Genomic DNA, 22388 nt, shown 5'->3' with positions numbered 1-22388 from the left:
TAAAGTGTAGTTTTTTTGTTGTTACACGTGTAACTTTCTTCTGATGCATCTCAGTTGAGCTTGCATTTCTATGTATTATTAAACTGATATTCTCAGCTGACCAAGTTGATAGTAAGGAAGCATCATGCTGTGCTTTGTATGAGAACTAGCTTCAAGAGGAATTGAAGGATAAATACGTGTATGATACAACATGCTCAGTCCCAAGAGACCCTCAATAATGGTGCTACATTAATAACACTGGAAAATATGTGAAACTGTCAGATTAGAGTTTGAACTTTTCCCTCCTTTAGAGGTCTTCTCAGCATTTGATTCAGACCATCTGTAGATATTACCAACTGCATCCCTGCTGCTTCTCTCATTCCAGTGGGGTATGACTGGTGTAGCCACGTACTCCATTTTCTCGGGTACTTGTAGGCGTACTTCCCAGCACATGCTGCAGAGCTTCTTGGGACCCCTGGTCTCCCAGCATCCTGCTAGCTGACTAGCTGAGTTGTTTAGAGCATGTCAGGGGTTCCTGCAGCCCATGTCTCCAGATTTCTTTACCATGGCAGTCAAGAATAAGCAGATGGGACTGGTCACTTACTGCATCTTAACTCACCTCTGGGGAGGGGATTCAGGAGGACCCAGGATCTTGGACGTGCTCTGGTAAAATAGGTTCGGTTACGAAGGAAAAATAATGTGAGAGCAGCTGAAAGTTGAGATGCTTCAAAACCTTCCTCTGAGTGTTGCATGCCATGCAGCTGCAGCCACGTGCCTGGCCTGAGCAACACAGCACTTGTGTACGTCGTGGTGCTTGGCGTCCTCCTGAACGGCTGCTGCACCAGTAAGGATAGTCATGTGCCATGACATACACAGATGCATAGGCAATTTATACATATCATATGCCATGCTGTAATTGCATTTGATTTCCTTAGTGATTTCACAAGCAGCAAAAGACAGAATGGAACAACCTCTTAGCCTTCAGACCTATGGAAAATAAAGCCCATTATTTCTCCTCCCCTTCCACACAGCACTTAATACATCAAAACTATTTTCTCATTTGCTTACATTTATCCTCAGAGATACTTGAATGTCTTCAAATTGTTGAAATCAAGCCGTTTAAGGAGCACAGCGCTTCACAGAAGCTGGGTCCTGGCATATTGATCACAAGGGATGACATTGCTGTGCCATGTGCTTCTGTCCCTGCCAGGGGGATGCTTCAGGACAGTAACAGCCTACCCAAATGAGTAGTCACTTCAATAACCTAAACTGCAATTATTTTGAAACTTTTTCTGACACACCAGTTATCTTTATGAGCTTAAAAGCATACATCCTTAATAGAGTCTAAGCTTTAGTCTGTCGCTTAATAAACTTGGTTCTAGTGCATGATCCCTAACCATTTTTCTATCATGCAGAGATCTTTTTAAGCACCCAAGCGTTTTCTCACTCAGCATTTAGTCATAAAGTCAAAATAGCCACAATTTTCTTTGACCAAAACTCCCGGAAAATTTTCACTTAGAGACAGCCAGAAAATTTCATTTTCATTTTGACTGAAATATCTTTTGTACTTTTTATGAATTGGAAGCTGAAGCTGTTCAAGCCTTAAAAAGAACAACCAACAAACCTAAAACCAAAACCTTAAAGCCTGTCATTTTGCAATTTTGAAAACAGAAGTCTCTTTTTTGAACCAAATTAATTTGTTTTAAAACCAAAATGGAAATCTTTCAAATTCTGAAGAGCATTAATTCCAGTTAATTTCCAATTTAAAACATTGAAAAACCTGTTGAGTTCTTTTCTAATGGTTTTATTCCCTGTATATTGTTACTAGCTTACAGCATGATGCTCATCTCATTTCTTTGTTACCACTTCTTCCATTATAAAGTGAAGCCATGATTTAATGTCAGTTATTTTTTAAGCAGATGAGCGATTTTTATACAGTGAGAGAATCAGCAACTGAATCAGCAATCAGAAAGGGTTGTTATTGTGATACATACAAGTCTTATCATTGATTTCCATTGGACCAAGAATGCGCCTTTGCTCTTTTCTGGTTGAAGAAAGTCACTGGGTGTGTTGTTAATACGATGTCAGGACCTTGCTGCATGGTACATTTGATCGATGATGCTTTCGTATCTCCAGCTCCAAATCTGAGAACGTACCCCCAGTGCGGAGAGGGGATGGCATGGATGTTACCAGCCCATCAGGTACACTGCAACCAAGTCAGGTTGCGAACTTTCTTCTTTAGCTGAGGTAGTGTTGCACACCCACCAAAAGGAAGCAGGCAAGAAACAGAACAACAGTGATAGCTGTATTCACTCTCAGGCAAAGAGCTTTTTAAGCAATGCCTCCTCTGCTGCAAGGCAGAGGTATGAATAGATGAGCCCCACATGCATAAACCTGCAGCTTGCCATGAAAGAAACCTGACAAATGGCCCTGACTGTATTCTTCTGGCTCCCAGGAATAAGTGACGGTGCATTTCAAACACACCAGTAAATGATAGGGTGCATTTATATGACTGGTGTGGGACTGTGCAATTTTTGACATTTACCCTACGCACTGGAATGAGTTTTGGTTAGTCCCTGATTTCGGTTAATGAAGGGGATCAGCACTTACAGAGTGTGGTTCAGCTCATGTGAGGTAGCCCACATGAAATACAATTTGCCCCTACATCTCTTGTTATTGACTACAGATGGAGCACAGAGCAACTAAGATTCTCACCTGCCATTTAGCTGAAAGCCTGAAATGAGACTCTCAGGCACAGCGTTAGTGGGACCTGTAAGGAAACACTCAAAAACCAGCTAACAGCAGTGTTGGAGTAGGGGGCTGGCCAGGATTTGTGCAGTCTCATGCTGCCACTGCTGCTGACATGCTGTGTGACAAGTATTTCATTAATGTCTCTGGGGTCCTACTTATGTCTCCTTTTTCATTAAATTGAAACAACTACACAGAACTGCAGTGTGGCATGAAAACAGGGTGAGATATCATTCCTTATTGTCTGTGAGATACACCGAGCACAAAATTTTCTTGCAAGTCAGTAATATATATACGACAAACGTAATGATATCTTGAGCTTTTTCAGTAACTGAGAAAAGAGACGCCTATGCCTAATTCCCACTTCGAGCAGCAGCAGAATCAGAGAAAGCAAAGCCCAGCCCCTAGATAAACACTCACTCCATCTCAGCACTTGTTTGGCCTTTCAAAGAGATATAAGCTGGCTCATCTTCTTGATCTTCCCATCCTTTGCGTTGCTTCCTGAGGGCACAAGTGTAGCACTTCATGTTCTGACTCCTGATGCTCTTCTGCTGATAAAGACATGCTGGTTCAAGAGGCTGTTAGCAAGTGCTAACAAAGAAGTGCTGAACAGAAGTAAAGGGCTCCATGGGAGAGACCACAGAGTAAACTCAACTTCTCACCAGCACCCAGGCACTGTTTGGTGGAGGGCAGTGCATGGAGGAGACTCTCAGCAGGGCTATGAATCCAGGGATCCAGGCAGAGCTCCACATTCCCAGAAACCTCCCTCCCTCAGGGAGGAGGGGTGGAGGGGCCAGTGCAACAACCAGCTCTACTGTTTTAGCCACCTTAGGCCCCCAGGATGACACAGCAAAGCAGCGTTCCCATTGCCCACAGAGTTATTGCAAGCCTCACAATATTTGACATGGGTTATGAGTGTTATCATGACCAGTGTGAAAGGGGTATCTATCCATCATTTGGGACAAAGTGACCAGGTCCTGCACAGCTGTGCCCCACATGTTGCTACCTGGTGTAGCTGCTCCTCCAGGGCATTGGGCTGCAGGTTGGCCAGGGTGAGGAAGGGCAGCAGTGACATTCAGGGACCAGCATTAGCTCCAACTGGCCCCAGGTCGCTGAGCAGGCAGTGCAGGGTGACAGCCCTGTCACCTAAGGGCATGGGACTGGGCTCCAGTGGCTTTTCCCACAGTGCAGTTCACAGGGATGATGGCATTGCAGGACTGACTATGCCATGAGGCTAGTGCAGGAGCGTATGGGCAGAGGGAGGTTGGATTTAGGGGCGTGTGCATGTCCACCTGCCTTCTGCAGCTTTCTGAATCTCTGCAGCAAATAGTAGGAGGAAACTGGCTAAAGCAGTAACCCTGAAAAACAGATCATTAGAAATTTTAGGCAGCACATATGTTTATAGTACTTAGTGTCTTTTCCCCCTGTCTTCCTCCACAAGAGTCACTGTTACATCCCTCTCCGTATTATGTTCAGAAATCCAGCCCTTCTACAGCAAAACCTGCATCATCAAACCAAGCTTATATGAGGCAAAATCCTCTCCTGCAGCTAACTAGAATGACTACTCAAAATGAGAAAAAGGTTGTACGTCAGGTCTGATTTGTCCCCTTTCATTCACCGGACTCTGTGACAAAACTTTTATTCCTGCCTGGTCCTACATTTGTGTGGTTTATTTTCTTTCTTTTCCTCCTCCCCACTCTGCCCTAGTCAACACTCAAATATGAAGTGGGAACACAAACTCACCTTCGCATTTACTCTTGAACACTGCTGACTTCCATGGTGTGAACACACATTCATGGGTCATTTCCATCATAACTGTTCCACCCAAGTAGAAAAGAGGTTAAAAGTCATGGTCTGCACAAGCAGATGTCACCTCCCTGCTAAGCACAGCAGCATTGCATGGTACTTTCTCTAGGATTTAGCCACACATACTTCCTGTCAAAAGTCTACTTTGAAGCTCAGCGTCCTGCCAGGCTTGCACAGAGTGCAGACCAAAAAATGAAGCATCTGTTATCACAAGCAGATTAAAAATGTGGAGACTTCAAAAGCCAGGTATAACTTTAGAGCAGGGAGTACCAGTCAGTAGATGTGCAGATAAAGCTAGAGCCCGCATCCCAGGCTCTGCAGCAGACAGCCCTGCTATGCCGTCATTTCACCCAATGAGCTCCTGCTCATCAGGTCAGATCCCCTTGGCCCGCAGCACTCAAACAGCGAGCGGTAAGGTCCTCCTGGCCTTCCCTGTGGTGCTTATTTGTAAAACAAACACCGCTTTCACCTGAAGGTAAAACTTCCATGGCAGAAGGCATCTAATACCTTATTATTCATAAAAGTTTTAAAAGTGTAATTCATATTGGATTTGTGGCCAATAAATTCAAGGAAAATGTAGAATGAAATTCCCAAGATATTCATTAAAAATATACATGAAAAAGATGTCTAGGATTTATAGGAAAAAATACTGCCTTTTTTCTAGGACCACAAATGTGTCATAGAATCTAAAACCTTGAAAGCAGCTAAAAGCACACTTGATACTTCCTGCTTCAGAGCAAAGGAACAGGAACCTGCATGGTATTTTCCCATATTTCTCTCTATATTAGAGTTACCTTGTGGCATACACACACACAGAGCTGTAGCAAGATTTTGACAGCCCGGTTTTCCTGATGATCCCCCTCTACTTCCTCCTTCCTCCAGCTGCCTCTTTGCAGATCTGGGTGCTGATATGGGGGTCTGCAGTTCCTTTCTCTTGAGCAAATTTACCGCTCCAACAGGTTCCTGGACAGAAATCTCTGCTTATTCCTTCCTGAAGCTTTTAATAAGTGTATATATTCATGCATTTATGTACGTTGTTTATATACCTGCATATTTTCATACATATAATATTCAACTGTGTATAATGTAGATTCATAATATATAGAATAATAAAGTTAAAGAGCAAATCAGGTTGGAAGGGCATTCAGGAGGTGTCTAGTCCAACCTCCTGCTGAAGCAGGGTCAGCTGTGCCGTCACACCCAGTTGCTCAGGGCCTTATAGATGTAAACTGGCTGAAATTAAAATACTATGAAAACTTTTTATCCTGTGGTTTAGGTTTGAGGTATCACAATGGCAAACAATCCTATCTGCACCCTGGATGCGCTGTGTGTCACACACTGCACTGTGTAAACTGGATACTTGGGCTGGCAGCAGGACACAAGACGTTGTCATCTCTAGGGCACAACATCCAAACAAAATTTTCATTAAAATTCTCTTGCCATGATTGCAGGTCAATGGTGTCTGTTCTCTAGCTAGTGACCACCATAAAATACTGCCTTTTCATGCTTTCATTTGGTATTAACAGTAATGAGCCTGAGTGAGCAGGAGCAGAGGCTGAATTGTATTCTTACCACTTGAGATAAGCTTCAACAGCAGAAGCCAACGTGTGCTGGGACCATTGCTTCCCATCTAACTTGAGAGTGAGGTACTTCTGCCTGCTGCCACCACTGCCACCACTGCCATCTGCCACCACTCTTCTGCCTGACCTGGCTGCTGAGCTCCCACAGACAAAAAGACAGGAATGCAGCACTAGCAGGACACAGAGCAGCAACAACTTTTCTTCATAGCCCTTCAGGAAGGCTCTGGAAATATGTTGCCTTTGGTCTTTACCCACCTGGGTGCCATTCCTGGAAAGTCTGCAGAAGCCACAGGCCAGCAATGGCCCCAAACTTATTATAGCAGCACATTTAGGTGAAAGTGCTTTGACATCCCTAAAATAGCAAATGGCTCTCTGTCTCAATTTCCTCTGCTTGAATATTTATACAACCCACAACTTCAGATGAGCTATGAAAAACTGAACATAAAGTTATATAGTCTGTGCCTTGCATGTAACGTATAGTCAGCTACTTTTGTCATGTTAATAATGTAGCCTTTAGGCATCTTATAAAACTCTAGATTGCACAGCGTCCATGCGGGTATGTAAATGAGGATGAGATTAGACACCTCGTGTTTATGAAGAAACAGAGGACTGAAAAACTGAGCAATGATTTTCTTTCGGATCACATATTTGAGAGACAGAAGGCTTGGTAACCTAATTTACCTGAATCCCAGACTTCTGTGTTTGCCAGCTGCTTATTTTATAACCATTATTATTTCTTCTTTTGTTTCGCTGGCAAATGCCATGTGAATCCCAAACACTGAGGGTCTGCACAGTCGAAGTGCTGGGAGGAGCAGGACAAGTAGTACAGCCATTTCATCCCCCAATCATAAACGCTCACTTTTCCAGTCCCACTGGTCTTTACAATAGGGGGAGAATTCAGGACATACCATGTGATTATATTCTTATTCTTCATGCAGATCTACCTTGTGAGAGACATTCACATGCAAGTGAAAAGATGTTAGGTCTGCCTCTTTCTCCTTGTCACCTGGAAGAACAAGATACCATGTGAGAAAACAGTTTGGTTCAGGAATCTTACCCCTTACCTTTTAGCATCTGCATTGGCTCTGAACAGCCGACATGAGGACCAGCTTCTTCTATATCAACTGCTATGGAAGAGCAATTCAGCACTTCCAGAACTAATCTCAGTTAGTCTCACCTGCATGCTGGGGTGCTGGTTTAGGGGCTGAAAAATTCAGAGGCTGTGCTTGGAACATGACCACAGCAGTGTTGATGAGGATGAGGACAAGGACATGAGAAGGAGATTGCACAGGGACACATTGAAACAGTGTGACACACTGGGAGACTAAATTACTCTCTAGGTGTGTCCTAGACTTCCAGTGAGTCCCCAAGAAAATTGGTCTTTTCAAAGGGTGATGAAGAAAACTACAGACAGTCACAAACTCAGCAGTCTAATCCCAAAGATAATTAAACATTATGTTATTTTTACCAAACCTCTATTTTGGTTGGCAGCTAATAATTATACCAGAAAGGCAGAACTGAACGCATAATCTGTAGAAAATCACCTTTTCTCCTGAAGTAGCCTTAATATCACTACATTCCTGGAAGACACACTTGCTTCACCCAGTAGAGCTCAGTGCAAATATATTCCCAGGCTAACACTGACCGAACAGGAATAGGTACAAAACCAGTATAAGCTGCATTAACATGACACTAACATTCATCCCAGTCTGGTGCTGCAATTAGACATGGATCTGGGTCTGAATCCTACATCACTTCCACGTAGCATATTTCCAGACATACCTGTCACAAGCTGATTGCTGTACTTGTACTTGTTAAATGGCAGCCCGGATGAGCATGTGAATTTATTCCAGCTTTCTGCGAAGCCTGAACTATTCCCTTTAAGCTTGTCTTGCCCACTTCTGACTCCCAGTGCAGAAAAAAGCTGCTCAGTGATAGTCATGTTTCTCTATCTAAAAGAGAGAAGGGAACTCAACCCAGACTGCAAACATCCCTTGTGTAAATTTTTGCATTAACACACATATTTCCCAAATACTCACAGCCTTATCCTTTGTTTAAATGGTCTCATGAATCAAAAGAAGTACTTAGGGCAAAAATTTCAGAGGAATGACTGAAAGGATTTCCTACCACAAATTTACCTTTCTTATTCATGCAAGTGTTAGTATTCTTATTTTTAAAAAATTACTCAGGCCAGTAGATCACACCTACCTTCTAAAAGAGAATTCAAAAAGCAATCAGCTCTGCACATCTGTGGAGCAGAAACTCTGTTTATGTATAAGTACTCTTCCCAAACTGAACTTCTACCCAATCCCCATCAACTGCAAACTGGATGGACCTGGCAGACAAATGTGGTAAAGGGTGTCTTTCATTTATTCATCTCATAGAGCCACATTCCTAAACACCTCTAAAAGTGTCTCAGAGAATGACTGCTTTGGCATCACTGCAATATGTATGGCTATTTTGTCAGCAGATACAGAATCTAATGTAAAAAGATATTCCATTGCTGTTATCAGGGTGAGTAATTTCCTTTTGCTTCCTTCTTCCTGCCATGAAAGTGTATTTTTACAGAGGTTATAATATATAAGTACAGAGGCAAATACAAAGAATACTAAAATTCTTCAAGGCAGGGGGAACACACATATTCACGAACAGGTGTATAAGAAGCAAAGAAATTTATAACAAAAACATCCACACAATCCTAGCTGTAGCATGGCTCAGGCAAAGGAGAAATCCTTTGATTTTTTTTTTCTCACCTCTTGCTCCGTCCATGGAGCAGTAAATCACCACAAACTTTCCTGCTCACTACTGGGATGCAAAGGGGTTTAGCCCTAAGCCAGAAATGACAATATCTCCAAATATAAGCCCTTAAGCTTAAGGCACGGCAATCATAAAATAATTACCAAGGTCATTAAGTTTGCTTGTAGGGTCTCCACAGCAAAGATCACTCTCTCCTTAGTGCATACAAAGAACAGCATGGAGCCAAAAGCAGTAGTGATGTGAATGGCAGTCACCAACACCCAGTAAATAGAAAGCAGAATTTAATGTACCTCGCACTCTGAAGGCCCCTGCCCCCTTAGTCTTGCATCCGCTTTTCTTCTCTTACAGTTTTCCTTTTCTTGCTACAAGCCCATCTTTCTACTTGCCAAAACATGAGTCATCTCATCTCTTCTAAACTCATGGCACATGTATATCTAGCACTTTTGCTACGGAAAAAATTCAAGAGTACTTCTGAAGGCTGAGAGATATTCCCTTTCTACATGTGCATGTGCAATTGCTCCTCAATTCAATATGGGTTTCATGCAGGGCATTTTTCTATTTGCTGCTATACACAGATTCCAGACAATTTGATGGGCAACAGAATAAGCTAATGCACCAATTCCTTTGTACATGTGAAATACTTACCACTTCTGTGACTGAAATACGAGGCTCAGCTAAGAAAATGCTGCAGTTTTAGCCACGGAAAGAGTTGCACCATGCTCAGTGGAAATAGGGAAACTACTTAGTGTGAGAAAGCTGGGTAAAGCAGAGCCTTGAACAAAGTCCTCACACAGAGCGCGTGTGCCACAGAAATCCTGTGCAACTCTGCAGCTGAGAGCGTGTGGACTCGCAGGGTGGGCTGCGACTCCTAACGGTATCAGCCACACTGCCATGTGGGAAGCTGGGATCAGAAAACACACACAGGCACATGTACGCACACTTACACACTCTCACAAGAGCACTCACTGTTTTTTAAAATTTTAATTTCCTTAAAAAAATTCTACAGTAAAAGGTAATGCTTGATGTATGACTGCTGAGTTTGCATTTCAAAAAAGTGATCAGCAAATCGAAAAGCAGAGTTTTTTTCTACAGAAACTGGTGTTTAGGTAGCAGCACTGCTGAGCTGTGGCACCCACAACCAGCGGACAGTCCCAGGGTGATCCTTCTCTCAGTTTTCCCTTTGCTCCCTTTCTTGCAGAGGCCCTAACTGTCCTTGCAGCTTCTTGTTATTTCTTTTGGCTTTTCACCATACACAGGATGTTTTGCACATGCTGTGTACATGCTCTTCCTTCTATTGATTATGCCCTAAAAGCAATCCCCATTCTTGCCAAGGCTGAATTTCTGTGGTGATCAGCAGCTGACCATGTGCGAGTAGCTCTGGAGCCTGAATGTCTGCTACAGAACTTGCCCGCTCTCTTCCAGTGGGAACGCTTTCACAGCGGTTCTTTACCTTTTACAGTAGGTCATCAATCTGCTACAAAACACTAGAAAATGCTTGACCATATGCAGAAGTGTATGGGGTGGGGTTGCTGGACTCTTCTAGTCTAAGCAGCAATTACATAGTTGCCTGCAACAGTAGAAGGTTCTACTCTTTGGTCCCTTCATTTGCCACAAATAACTGTACACTGTGTGAACTCATAAATAAATTTTACCTATAATTTCTCCAAAAGCAGGATTTTTCCATTATGTTGATCTATGGCCCTGATGGATGGGGCAGCTGATCACTGCTCCAAGATCTTGATGGCAGCTTGGTAGCAGAGATCGGCCTGCTGTCCCAGGGCAGATCCCCACCAGACAGTGGGAAATAAGACATTGTATGAAGCTGCTATTGGGAACATTTCCACATCAATTTGAGTAAGTAGCCAATGGCTAGTTAATGGTCCAGTAACTGAAAGAATAAAAAGCCCATTTTCAAAGGCTCTTTAGAGAAGAAAGTGTCTCAAGTCAGATGAAGGTTTCAGGCAGTACTGTTAGTTAATGTCCTTTCTAGATCTCTGAAACACTTCATCAGTCTAAGCCTACCAATGTGTCTCTGCTTCCACCATTAAACAGGGAAATAAATCAACATTTTCTTTTTACATTTTCCCCTGAGGTCTGGTGATTGCTGTTGCCAAACTGATTCAGTGAAGCAAAACACTAGCAAAAATGATTCTGTGCTCTCAGCTTTATCTTTTCTTCCTGAGAGCAGAAAAATTTGCAAGTATTAATGGGACATGCAGCTTGCATGTTCTAGGATAATGCACGCCAATGAGCACTGATGATGTTGGGAGAGGTGACGTGCTACCTTTGCCACTGGGGTGTGATATGCATGAATAACCTTAAAAGCCAGGAGTTCTTATCCTTTATCTCCCTATCTTTTTACTAGAATTCGTTGTTGCAAGTAGCCCATTTTCACCTCTCGATTGGCAGACTCAGCATTTTGTCCTACATGAGATATACTCTACCGAATACTGATTTAACCTGCTATTGCAGTAGATGGACATTTCTAGCCATCACATTATTATATGGAATTTAGTAAAAAGAAAATCCGGAATCAAACCTTTACAAAGAAAGATGAGTCACATTTAATGTGTGTGGTGGGCCTTACTGAAAGCATTAGTTTTTCTCTATCTGTGGCCAATATTCAAGTCAGCTTGCTCTCACGCCTACTTTGCCACAACTCATTTTGTAGTCTAATAACTGCAGACCTGTTGGTGGAGGAAGTAACCCACCTTCCTGATGGCAATTCCATTTAGTCAGAGCCCACCTTTGGAGGTGTCTCCTTCTCTCCACTGACTATAGGAGCTCTGTGAGAAAACTACACTCTCAACATAGACATTCTAATATGCACTTTTTTTCATGCACATATTATATTCACAGAGTAAACTGATACAGTCCAGAATCTTACACCATGTGTGAAACATTTACCTTTCCAGCTGAACTCCAAGTCTACTTTGTCTTCCACCAACATCATGTCAGATGTGCCAAGTACAATGAGCCAAGTACATCTGAGCACAAAGGTTCCTCTGTGTGTTTCACCATAGCATTGTTTCTTTACAATGCTACGATGCTCTGAAGCATCCTGCAGCTCTTTTTTTTCCACAAAGTGTTCTATAAAATTGAGCTGCAGTTATTTCAAAAAGACGCTTTCCTTAGAATTCACTACTTATGGTTTTGTTTTCCTACTGGAAATGCAATTTCATTTTTCAAATTACCTCATTATTAGCAATTTGTAGGATGATTGCTGAGAGTTTTCAGTAGCTTCTTAACAAAAATAATAGCATAGCGTCGTAAGGTTTGTAGGAAGAGGCAATACATTTATTAAACTGCCCATATATCTGGAAAAAATACAGAAGCTTTTGACCTAACACCTCTTTGCTGTATCTTGTCTTGCATCTTGACCAGACCTTGTGTTTTTAAACTATATACTTTTAAAGAAGGGAACAGAAAGCTCTCAGCAATTACTTTGCAAATGGATAGTAATGAGGCTGCTTGCAAACTGAAATTGTGTTTCCAGAAGGAAATAAAAACCTTATATACTGAAGTCCGTGCAGAGCTGTTCCTTCAAAATAATTGAAGGTCAAATTTGTTGAGCAGTTTTTCTGATAACCTAATGAAGTGCCCTTGTGCCTGAAAGCTTGTGCATTTCTTCCATCTATATTCTAATCAAAAATACTGCCTTTCTTATAGGCGTGAAATTTCTTGAATCTTAGACCATCACAGCAAGAGTATTATTACTACTAAATAATAGTATTGCATTGTAAGTAATTAAATCTATGTCAGCCCACCTGTTTTGGGAGTGTCTTCGTATCAAGTCAACTAGGAAATAATAGCCAGAGGGTCTATTTCATAGTTCATTTGGTTCTGATCTCTAAGGGCAAGCTACCTAACTAAATTATTCAGAGCACTGTCTGGAAACACTTCTCTAATCCTCAAGTCCCCACAGAGGAAAAAGTGTTTTAACTACCTTCCTTCAATATCTTAGTAACTGAATCAATTCATATTTCCTTCAGTCTGACAAAGAAGGACAAAGAAATATTAGGTTTTCAACACTTCCTTAGCCATCAGCTACTATATGTAATCTGGGCATGGAATTAGCATGTCATAGAATGGTGCCTCCGAAAAGAGAAAGACTCACACCCCTATCACATATCCAAGTCCCTCACTTAGCCCACAAGTAAATTTTAGCAAACTTAAAACACTGCTGCAACCTCTTTCAGCTGTGTCCCAGATGTGCTGAGAAGAGAGCAGGGTAGAGCATGACACCAGTTCCCAGCACTGAGGTTAGATGAGAATGTCCCTCACCCAAAAGTCCAAATTGGACACAGGGAACTCATAACCACGGGACTGGCAGAAAGTCCCAACCAAAATCTCAGGCTCTGAAAGCAATGTTAATGTTCAGCAACTGACACATAATTCACCAGCCAACTCCCTTTTAACTCAGACCAAAAACATTTCAAGGGGTACCAAAGGCCAGCCCAGAACTTACAGTTTCAGCTCCTGAGCTTCTGTGTTGTCACCCTAATGGTGGCCATAATTCTTCATAATGGGAATGGCTTCCCTTTGCTTCTGTTAACAAAATAACTAGCTGGCCTAAGGGAGGAGTAAGGCAGTTTAAAGTCATGGTTTAATTTACTTGGTAATTGCAAGCTGATTGCTAGTATAAATTACCTTGCATGCATTCTGCCTCTTGTGCCAACCATTTTCTAAAGTGGATAATCTTAAATTAAAAGAATAATATCAATTGAAAGGCATTGCTATGTTAGAATCTTAAAAACCATTCATATCAATTATCAACCTAGCAGACTTATTAAAAAAAAGAAAAATACCTTAGATGCTTTTCCATGAATGTTTGATTTATTTTGAAGTTGGACTGATGCAACCTTAACCAAAAACTTCAAGACATTTTCTTAATTTCAGAGGATATGTTTTTATTTTTAAAGAGAAATATGACTACAAAACTTCTATGTAATCTCTGCATCCAAATCCTTTAAGAAATCAGAAATTCCCTTTTTAATTCCTTAAATTTCCTTAAAAAAATAAGAGAGACTTCATAATTTCCTCCATGAAGGTTTGTAATTTAGCATCTAGTTCATTATCCCCCAGTCCTGAAGGCCACATATGTGCCCAAGGGCCACACAGGCAAGAGAACAGCACACTCCTGAAAATGTAAAACATTTTGCTTGAGGCAAGCGTTTCACAAGAAAGGCAGCTAGGGAGTTCTGTGTTCAGCCAGGCTGAAGATAATGACAAGCTGAATGAATTCTTCCCATCTTTTGGACCCTTCTTCATTTATTTTTCCAGCATTCACATCACTTTTATCCTGGGCTGTTCTCTCTGATAGCCTCCGCAGCACTCGCAGCACCTGTGCAGACAGCTTGCCGGAGGCAGCCCTTCACAGGTACCTTTGCAGGAGCTTGTACAAGAGCTTGCACACTCGGCACTCCAGCTGTGAGCCTGTCTGTTCCAAGTACTGGTGATACTCATCTCACCTAACTTCATGTACAGATATTGTAGATGTATTTTACCTAGTCGCTCTCATTATGGTCAGCAGAAAAAAGCCAGGTGCAGTTCAGCTGAGCTGCTCTAGCTACCTACTCTAAGGTGAGCCCTAGAAATACCTGTTCTCCTTTGCAGGAGGGAATCTCAGGATAACTCATATGCTTATCACTCACATGAGGGAACCTTGCAGCTAAGCCTGGGGAAACATTTCTGTCTCTGACTACTGCAAACGCTGTGGGGGTCTATGACGTGTTAAAAGTCCCTGTAGCAAGCACGTTTCTAACCTAAGAGAGAATCCATAGAGCTGAATGGAAAATCTGTAGTCACAGTAGGAAAACAACATTTATAGAAGACTACTCATTCTCTTTCATTTCCTGAATGAGAAGAGGCAATACTACATATGACCAAAACACATCCAGAAACAATGGTGCAGAGGTTAAAAAGGACTATGTGTTTCTGTAAAAAATTGATATTTTAAGTCCATTCCTTAATTATTAATTGTGGAGAGGTACACAATCTAGTGACACTTCACTCTGAGCCTTCCCTGTACTAACTTTTAAACTGCCGAATTTCAACATCCCTTCTGCCAGTCAGGTGTAGACACCAGCTGTGTCTGAGACAGAAACAGGAGTGGGTGCCAACAGGGTGGAGACAACAGGTCTCCATTACTCGGTCTGAATGTTCAGACAAGCAGAAATAAGTCGCTTTGACCTCCACAAACCATACCTAGATAAAAATAGAAGAAAATTAAAAGATATGCATTCTCAGGGTCCTTTTGATACTTTTCAAGATAAGGCATCACACACACAGATGAGCCCGTTGGACAAACACACCATATCCTGTTACATTATTATCAAGGCTCTTCCTAACAGTGCTTTAAAAAGGCATTGCCCAGGATATGTAACAGGAAGGAGTAGGGGGGCATTTAAAAAAAAAACTATATTTTTCCATTACATAAACAAATGTCTTGTTTTTCAGCCTTAGATCAGAAGTTCAGAGTTTTTGCAGCACCATCTAGTGAGACTAAGGAGGCTTTACTGAACTTCTCAGAAACTCCAGCCTGTTCCCTCTTCACCTTTGCATTTCTGTTTAATCATGATCTCCTTATAGTCTATTGGCTGAAAGTCTTTGGGGCCAACAAGCTGTTGAAGAAGGTGCCTTTGGTGCACACAATAGTCCTTTTTACATTTCTTTCCGAACCAGATGAAATCCCACAGCTTTGCCAACTGCTGAGCTGAAAAACTGCAGAGCTTTCATCGAACCTTGTTATTAATGAATTGCCTCCTAGCTAGTGAGCTGTGCCTCTGATCTGTACCTTGTTTTGAAAGAATACACTCTGCAAGCAAAGAACAAATGCACATATTATTGGATGTGAAAGATGTTCTCAGATGTAGGCATACCTGTCATCATCCCTACCAGGAAGCGTTACTGATGATATTTTCTATAAGGCAACATCTATAGACTCAGCTCTGTACCAAAAACATGCAAGACGCTGTATGCAAAATATCTTTCCTGGCCCAAAGACATTGCTGGCAAACAGGACTCGTCTGGTTCCAAGCCAGTTAAGATGACGCACATCTTTTCCTAGGCTGTGCTGTCTCTTAAAAGTTTCCCAGTGCCTAATTAGGATTAAAACTGCTTTGTTTTCCTCATTTACTCATCCCTAGTTAAAAAATCCTGGAGTATTTTTCACCCAGCTGAACCAATGTGTGGAATCGGAATAATTTCAAAAAAGATTTCCCATACCACCTCTGAAAATAGCGGTTTTGCCCAATAAGAAAATAAATCCTCCCTTCAGAACTTTCTTTCTGAATTAATTCCCTCCATCAAGAGCTGTACCTCACTGGCACAAGAAATAATAAATATTTCCAAATGAAAGCAACTCACCTGCTTCTAATAGCACATAAGAACATACTTGCAATCTATGTGATTGTTGGAAAAGATGGTCCCACTGTAGGAAGACGGAAACAAAGTGACATAATTCACTATATAAAAGCTATGATGTTATTTTATGTTTGTATCCATATCTGCTACTAAAGCAGTCATAAATCTACACAGTCATTCATCTCTTATCTGAAGCTGAAGTAGTTTGTCCTGCACTTACACAGCGGTATCCTATCCTTCAGTAGGATTTCTTCAGTGAGCTGACAGAGGTGGACTGCCTGCACTCTGGCTCCACAGGCTTCTGTCTCCTGCACTCTCTATACCGGGTGTTTCTCCTCTTCTCATGTAACTGCTGTTGCACCTTCATTGCCGAACTGCTGTAAGCCAGAGCACAAAGCGTCACTGGTTTATCTTTAAGTCACTTTTAATTATCCTTCCTTTTCCTTGATAGCTTCTTTTATAGAATTTCACTTGGATAACCACTTTGCATAAGGAAAATTCATTTCATGAAGTGCAAAGGGAGAAGAAGGTTCAAAGACACTGCTCAAAGGAGACAAAGTTTGTACTGTCATTCAGGTGTCCCCCTAACTAACAGCATGGGTAGACCCAGAGAGACTTGTTTCTCATCTCCCAAGAGGCAAATCCAGAACAGATTAGCTACAACTCTGAAAAAGACTTGCCAGAAATAAGTGCCTGTTATAAAGAATGTAGGTTTACTCTCAAAACTGAAATGTAACTGCAAAAGAATTCTCAGAGTGAGTTATGACATGGCCTGACATCATCTCTGGGAAAATCATTTACAAATACGCAAAAAATGTTCTTTTTACTCTAAAAGATAAAGTCTTGCTTTCTTATGATATCATATTCTTGCCTATAAGCATCTTATATTTATGATTTTAATTACATCATATTTTCTGAAAACATGTCTTTTTGGAAGTGGTTCTACAGGATCTAGAATACGTTGACAAATAGCAGTTAAAATGCTTTAGTGATTTTATATGTGATCAGTGGCTATACTAATTGCTACCACCCAGTGGGCTCATTTGTAGGCTTTGGCTCACCATACTATAATTTAATACATCACTGTTTGGTTAAATTCCATCTGAAAGAGTGTGATTTATTTTCCTCTATCAGCAGCCATTAAAAATTAATGTTTCAAGCTACAAGCTGTGGTTGATGTAAAACATATTGTCCTACAAAAACCTTTTCTTCATATCAGTAGCCCCATGGAAGGCAACAAACACACGAGCTTCAAGCTAACCAGACATGAGATTACCTGCTTTGCCTTCTGGACCTGCCTACAAAGTGCAAGGGAAATACTTTGCTCTATTTCAGTGATAAATATTCTACTAGAACTAAGAAGCTGTTGAATATGTTACACAGGGGGAACCCCTCTGAGGAGTGCTGATATTTCTGACCCTGACATGACTTGCACTGGGATACTCATGCATTTGAAGTTATGCCCTGGACAGAAGATAAGCCATGCAACCAGTTTCTGGTTTGCCTTGCTTACCTGTGGCTCCAGTGGTGCCAGCAGAAGTCACAGGCGCTCAGCACACCTCAGGAGCTGGCCTGTATAACACTGAGGTGAATAAATAGGCTCTTAAAATTGGGCTGCTGTGTTAACAGCTTCTACAATCCGTATAAGTGTTATGAATAATGAAATAAGACACTGGCAATGACAACACATTATTGAAGAGCTGTTAAGTGCTGCATTATGATTTCATTTTAAAGCTGCTCCTGGATGAGAGCTTGCGTGCCTGTGCATGAGGTGGAGGGCGAGAAGGGAAGCTGTTTAATATCCTTGTTGCTGACCTATATTTTTAATTTAGCCACTTGTTTAATTCAGAGCATGTTACTTCCAGGAGGACTGGCCATTTGGGGCTATATTATGCCGCCCTTGATTTTTGTGCACTCAGAGGTCTCATTGGGCTATCCAGCAGTACAACTATATGCTAACAGTGAAGAAAAAGAGAAAGCAATCTTCTTTCACATTCCTGGGTTATCCAGACCTAGGCTGTAATCCTGAAAACCAAGGCTGTCCGCCACTGTGGTTGACACAGGTGAGGTGGTAAAATGCAAGAGAGGACAGGGTTAAGAACAGGCAGAGTCTTGGCTCAAACCCAGAGGAGCCTATAGGCAGGCGTAAATTATCTCCCAACCTTGCTATAAGATAAAAAGAATGTTGGGAAAGAAATGCACTCTACTTCCAGCACCTGGGGCAGTAAAGGTTATGCATCAGCCCTCTGATTGTGGATTCTGTGATAAAAAACACTGTCCCTTTCACTGACCTTAGTGAGAGCACTGCAAAATAAAGTAAAGCTCTGCAGGAATAAAGGTGAAAGAATTTGGCCTCAGTGTTTTATAGAAGCTAAATAAATCTACTGCAAGAAATCTAAAGTATCTGGAGGTTGAAACGGAAACAGATACTTCATCCTTATATGATACTGTCCCATTCTCAGGTATAGCATGGGCACAGATGGAGGGAAAGAGATTTATTCCAGCAATGACAGTAGGACCACTTCTGTAACCAAAGACACTGGGGAATGAAATCACCTTTATTGCTCATCAATGGCAGAAAAAAAAACCCTTTTTCTTCCTGCCTATAAAGCTGTCCACTCTTGATGCTACAGCAAACGACCAATAAATCACATACACGGTAAATGCAATTTCCTCCCACATTTTTAATATTTCTTCATTCCCTCAGCTGGAGGAAAAAAACGAGCTCTCCAGAGCTTACCAGTTGGAAGTGTTACAATATTGATTTCACAGAAGGTCACAGATCGAGTCTGTGGTTTTTTTCATCTGTTCCCCAAACAAGATATAGGACCAAAGCAGCACATGCTGGGAACCTCAGAAATATCGGAAACTGGTAAAACTGAAGCAAAACACAGGGACAAGTGAAAAAGACATAGGAATAAACTGTTGAGGACAACATAGTTACTTATCCATCATCTTCAAAATGAATCGTTGTCCTGGTTTTGGCTGGGATAGAGTTAACTGTCTTCCTAGAAGCTGGTACAGTGCTGTGGTTTGGATGTGCTGTGAGAATAATGTTGATACCACACTGAGGGTTTAGTTGTTGCTAAGAAGTGCTTACCCTAAACCACGAACTTTTCAGTTTCCCATGCTGTGCCAGGGAGCAGGGGCAGAAGCCAGGGAGGCAGCAGAGCCAGGACAGCAGACCCGAACCAGCCAAAGGGCTATTCCATACCATAGAATGCCATGCCCAGTATATAAACTGGGGGGAGTCAGCCTGGAGCCACCGCTCATTGCTCGGGGTCTGGCTGGGCATCGGTCAACAGGCGGTGAGCAACTGTATTGTGCATCGCTTGGTTCTTGGTTTTCTTGAGCTTTATTCCTTTCTATCTTTCTTATCTCCCTTTTCATTATAATTAGTAGTAGTAGTAGTAGTAGTAGTAGTGGTAGTAGTATATTTTACTTTTTTTCAAGTTATTAAATTGTTCTTATCTGAACCCACAGGTTTTACGTTTTTTCCAGTTCTCCTACTTACCTCACCGAGGTGGTGTGGAACCAGCAAGCAGCTGCATGGTACTTAGTTGCTGGCTGGGGTTAAACCATGAGAATCTTCTGTTCCACTGCATTCCAGACTGTTGGCCTCAAAACTGATGTTTATTAACTGACCATTTGAATTTCCTTAAATCATGACAGCCAAACTTTACCAAATAATTCTGAGTATCAATTAGAAGCAGACCTCCTTCTTTCAAGAGAAAATGTGAAAGGTAGCATTTGTGCATAATATGAGAAATAACTGAAGAATTATTTTGTATCGGGGCCGGGGGAGTGGGGGGGGAGGGGAGGGAAGTAAGGACATTGGTAATCTAACATTTACAAAAATACCTCACACAGTAAAACAAAAGAAAGTTCTATATCTGAGTTATTCTTTTCTTCCAAGTTAAAAAATGACACAGACACAGACCTCTCAACTTACCTGTTGGCACTTGAATTTGATTCTCTAAGTTGTCAGATGTCTGTGCTTGCCAAAGGGATGAAAGAAGTCATCTGTAGCTTTGATAATAATATTATCTTTTTCTTTTCTTTTCTTTTCTTTTTTTTTCCCTCACAGCTCCATTCAATCCTCCCAATGCTGCAGACAGTATGGTCAAATTTGATGCCTATGGAGACGGGATAGGACGATACAACGTATTCAATTTCCAGTACACTGGAGGCAGATACTCCTATGTGAAGGTTGGTCACTGGGCAGAAACCTTGTCACTTGAGGCTGACTCTATCCACTGGTCCAGGAGCTCTGTCCCTGTCTCCCAGTGCAGTGACCCCTGTGCTCCTAACGAGATGAAGAATATGCAACCAGGAGATGTCTGCTGTTGGATTTGTATTCCCTGTGAAACTTATGAGTACCTGGCTGATGAATTCACTTGTGCAGACTGTGGGCCTGGAAAATGGCCCACAGCTGACTTGACTGGCTGTTATGACCTACCAGAAGACTACATCAAGTGGGAAGATGCTTGGGCAATAGGTCCCGTTACCATTGCATGCCTGGGTTTTATTTGTACTTTTATGGTCATTGGAGTGTTCATCAAGCACAACAATACCCCTCTGGTTAAAGCCTCTGGCCGTGAACTCTGCTACATATTACTCTTTGGGGTCTTCCTGTCTTACAGCATGACTTTCTTCTTCATAGCTAAGCCTTCTCCAGCTATCTGCACCCTTCGTCGTTTGGGGCTAGGAAGTTCCTTTGCTGTCTGCTACTCTGCCCTTCTGACAAAAACGAACTGCATAGCCAGAATATTTGATGGTGTAAAGAATGGTGCCCAAAGGCCTAAGTTCATCAGCCCCAGCTCTCAGGTCTTCATCTGCCTGAGTCTCATTTTGGTACAGATTGTGGTGGTGTCCGTGTGGCTTATCTTGGAGGCCCCTGGCACCAGGCGGTACACTCTTCCTGAGAAGAGAGAGACTGTCATATTGAAATGCAATGTCAAAGATTCCAGTATGTTAATCTCCTTAACATATGATGTAATCCTCGTAGTCTTATGCACTGTATATGCCTTCAAAACAAGGAAATGTCCAGAGAACTTCAACGAAGCCAAGTTTATCGGTTTCACGATGTACACAACGTGCATCATTTGGCTGGCCTTTCTCCCCATATTTTATGTGACATCCAGTGACTACAGAGTAAGTCTTTGGATATCTGTTTCCATAAATCACATGAATCACTTTAGAGGACTGTGTCGACATTCAGTAAAAGCTTCTTTCACTTCTTTTGTCCCCTGGATCCCTTGCAAATAAGCCCTGTTTCAATGACCACCTAAGCAAGTCACCAAATTTTAGCTTATTTCTAAAGAAGATGGTCTCATTTCAAACTGAGCATATACAGTTAGAGGTGGAAGGCATCAGTACTGTCAGTCTGATTGCGATAAAGATATGGATTAAGTATCCATACTGGTACATTGGTATGTGAAGTCAGTTGTAACAGAAAAACCTCATAAAGCATGAGCTAGAATGAGTAATAATGAATTATTTGATGGAGGTTGGCCTTACATTAAAAACTGAACTAACTAGTCTCCTGCAAAGAATATGCCATTCAAACATGGTATTTTCTCCCAAATAAAAAAGATAAGGAAAGAATTTCAAAATTTCCTATGAAACAGCTATTAAAAAAACAAAAAAAAACCCCAAAAAAACCAAAAAACCAAACCACAAACCCAATCCAAACCAAAAAAATTTACTTGGATATAGGACTTTTTTTTTTTTTTTTTTTTCCTCACGGGGCAGGTAATATTGGTCAGCTTTCACAAAGAAACTTAAAACAAACATTAAATTGTTTAAAGTGTCACATAGTGTTGCAAAGCTTCAAGTTCAATAAAATCGTATTTTTGGATGGAAGAAAATTATCTCAGAAAAAGATTCAGATCTGCTCCACTGGAAATCTCAGTTATTATGATGTGAGAAGTGACTGCTAGAGTTGACTGTTACAGCAGTTTGCAGTGAATTGATTCAACTTTCTGCCCAGAAGAAAGGTAGATAAGCTTAGGGTGATATTATTACCAGTAATACATATATGAAATAGCGTGTAAAACTGTGGTGCTAATAATGTCATTTAACATACTTTTGGTGTGACCACTCCGGAACGGTGTGTTTAGTTCTATTTTTCTCAGTTTAGGAAAGGTACTG

At 41.5% G+C, this 22388-nt stretch overlaps 1 protein-coding gene across 1 annotated transcript in view; it reads left to right on the top strand.

The window, feature by feature from the left end:
- The window catches only part of GRM3 (glutamate metabotropic receptor 3), a 113767-nt gene that overhangs the window by 78241 nt on the left and 13138 nt on the right, over positions 1–22388 (top strand). The window contains exon 4 of the mRNA XM_005439296.4: positions 20323–21389. Coding sequence (XP_005439353.1) covers positions 20323–21389 — 1067 coding nt within the window. The remainder of the gene's footprint in view (positions 1–20322; positions 21390–22388) is intronic.

The sequence above is a fragment of the Falco cherrug genome, chromosome 5 (assembly GCF_023634085.1).
Source record: "Falco cherrug isolate bFalChe1 chromosome 5, bFalChe1.pri, whole genome shotgun sequence".
NCBI lineage: Eukaryota > Metazoa > Chordata > Aves > Falconiformes > Falconidae > Falco > Falco cherrug.
This window is presented reverse-complemented; position numbering and strand designations above follow the sequence as displayed.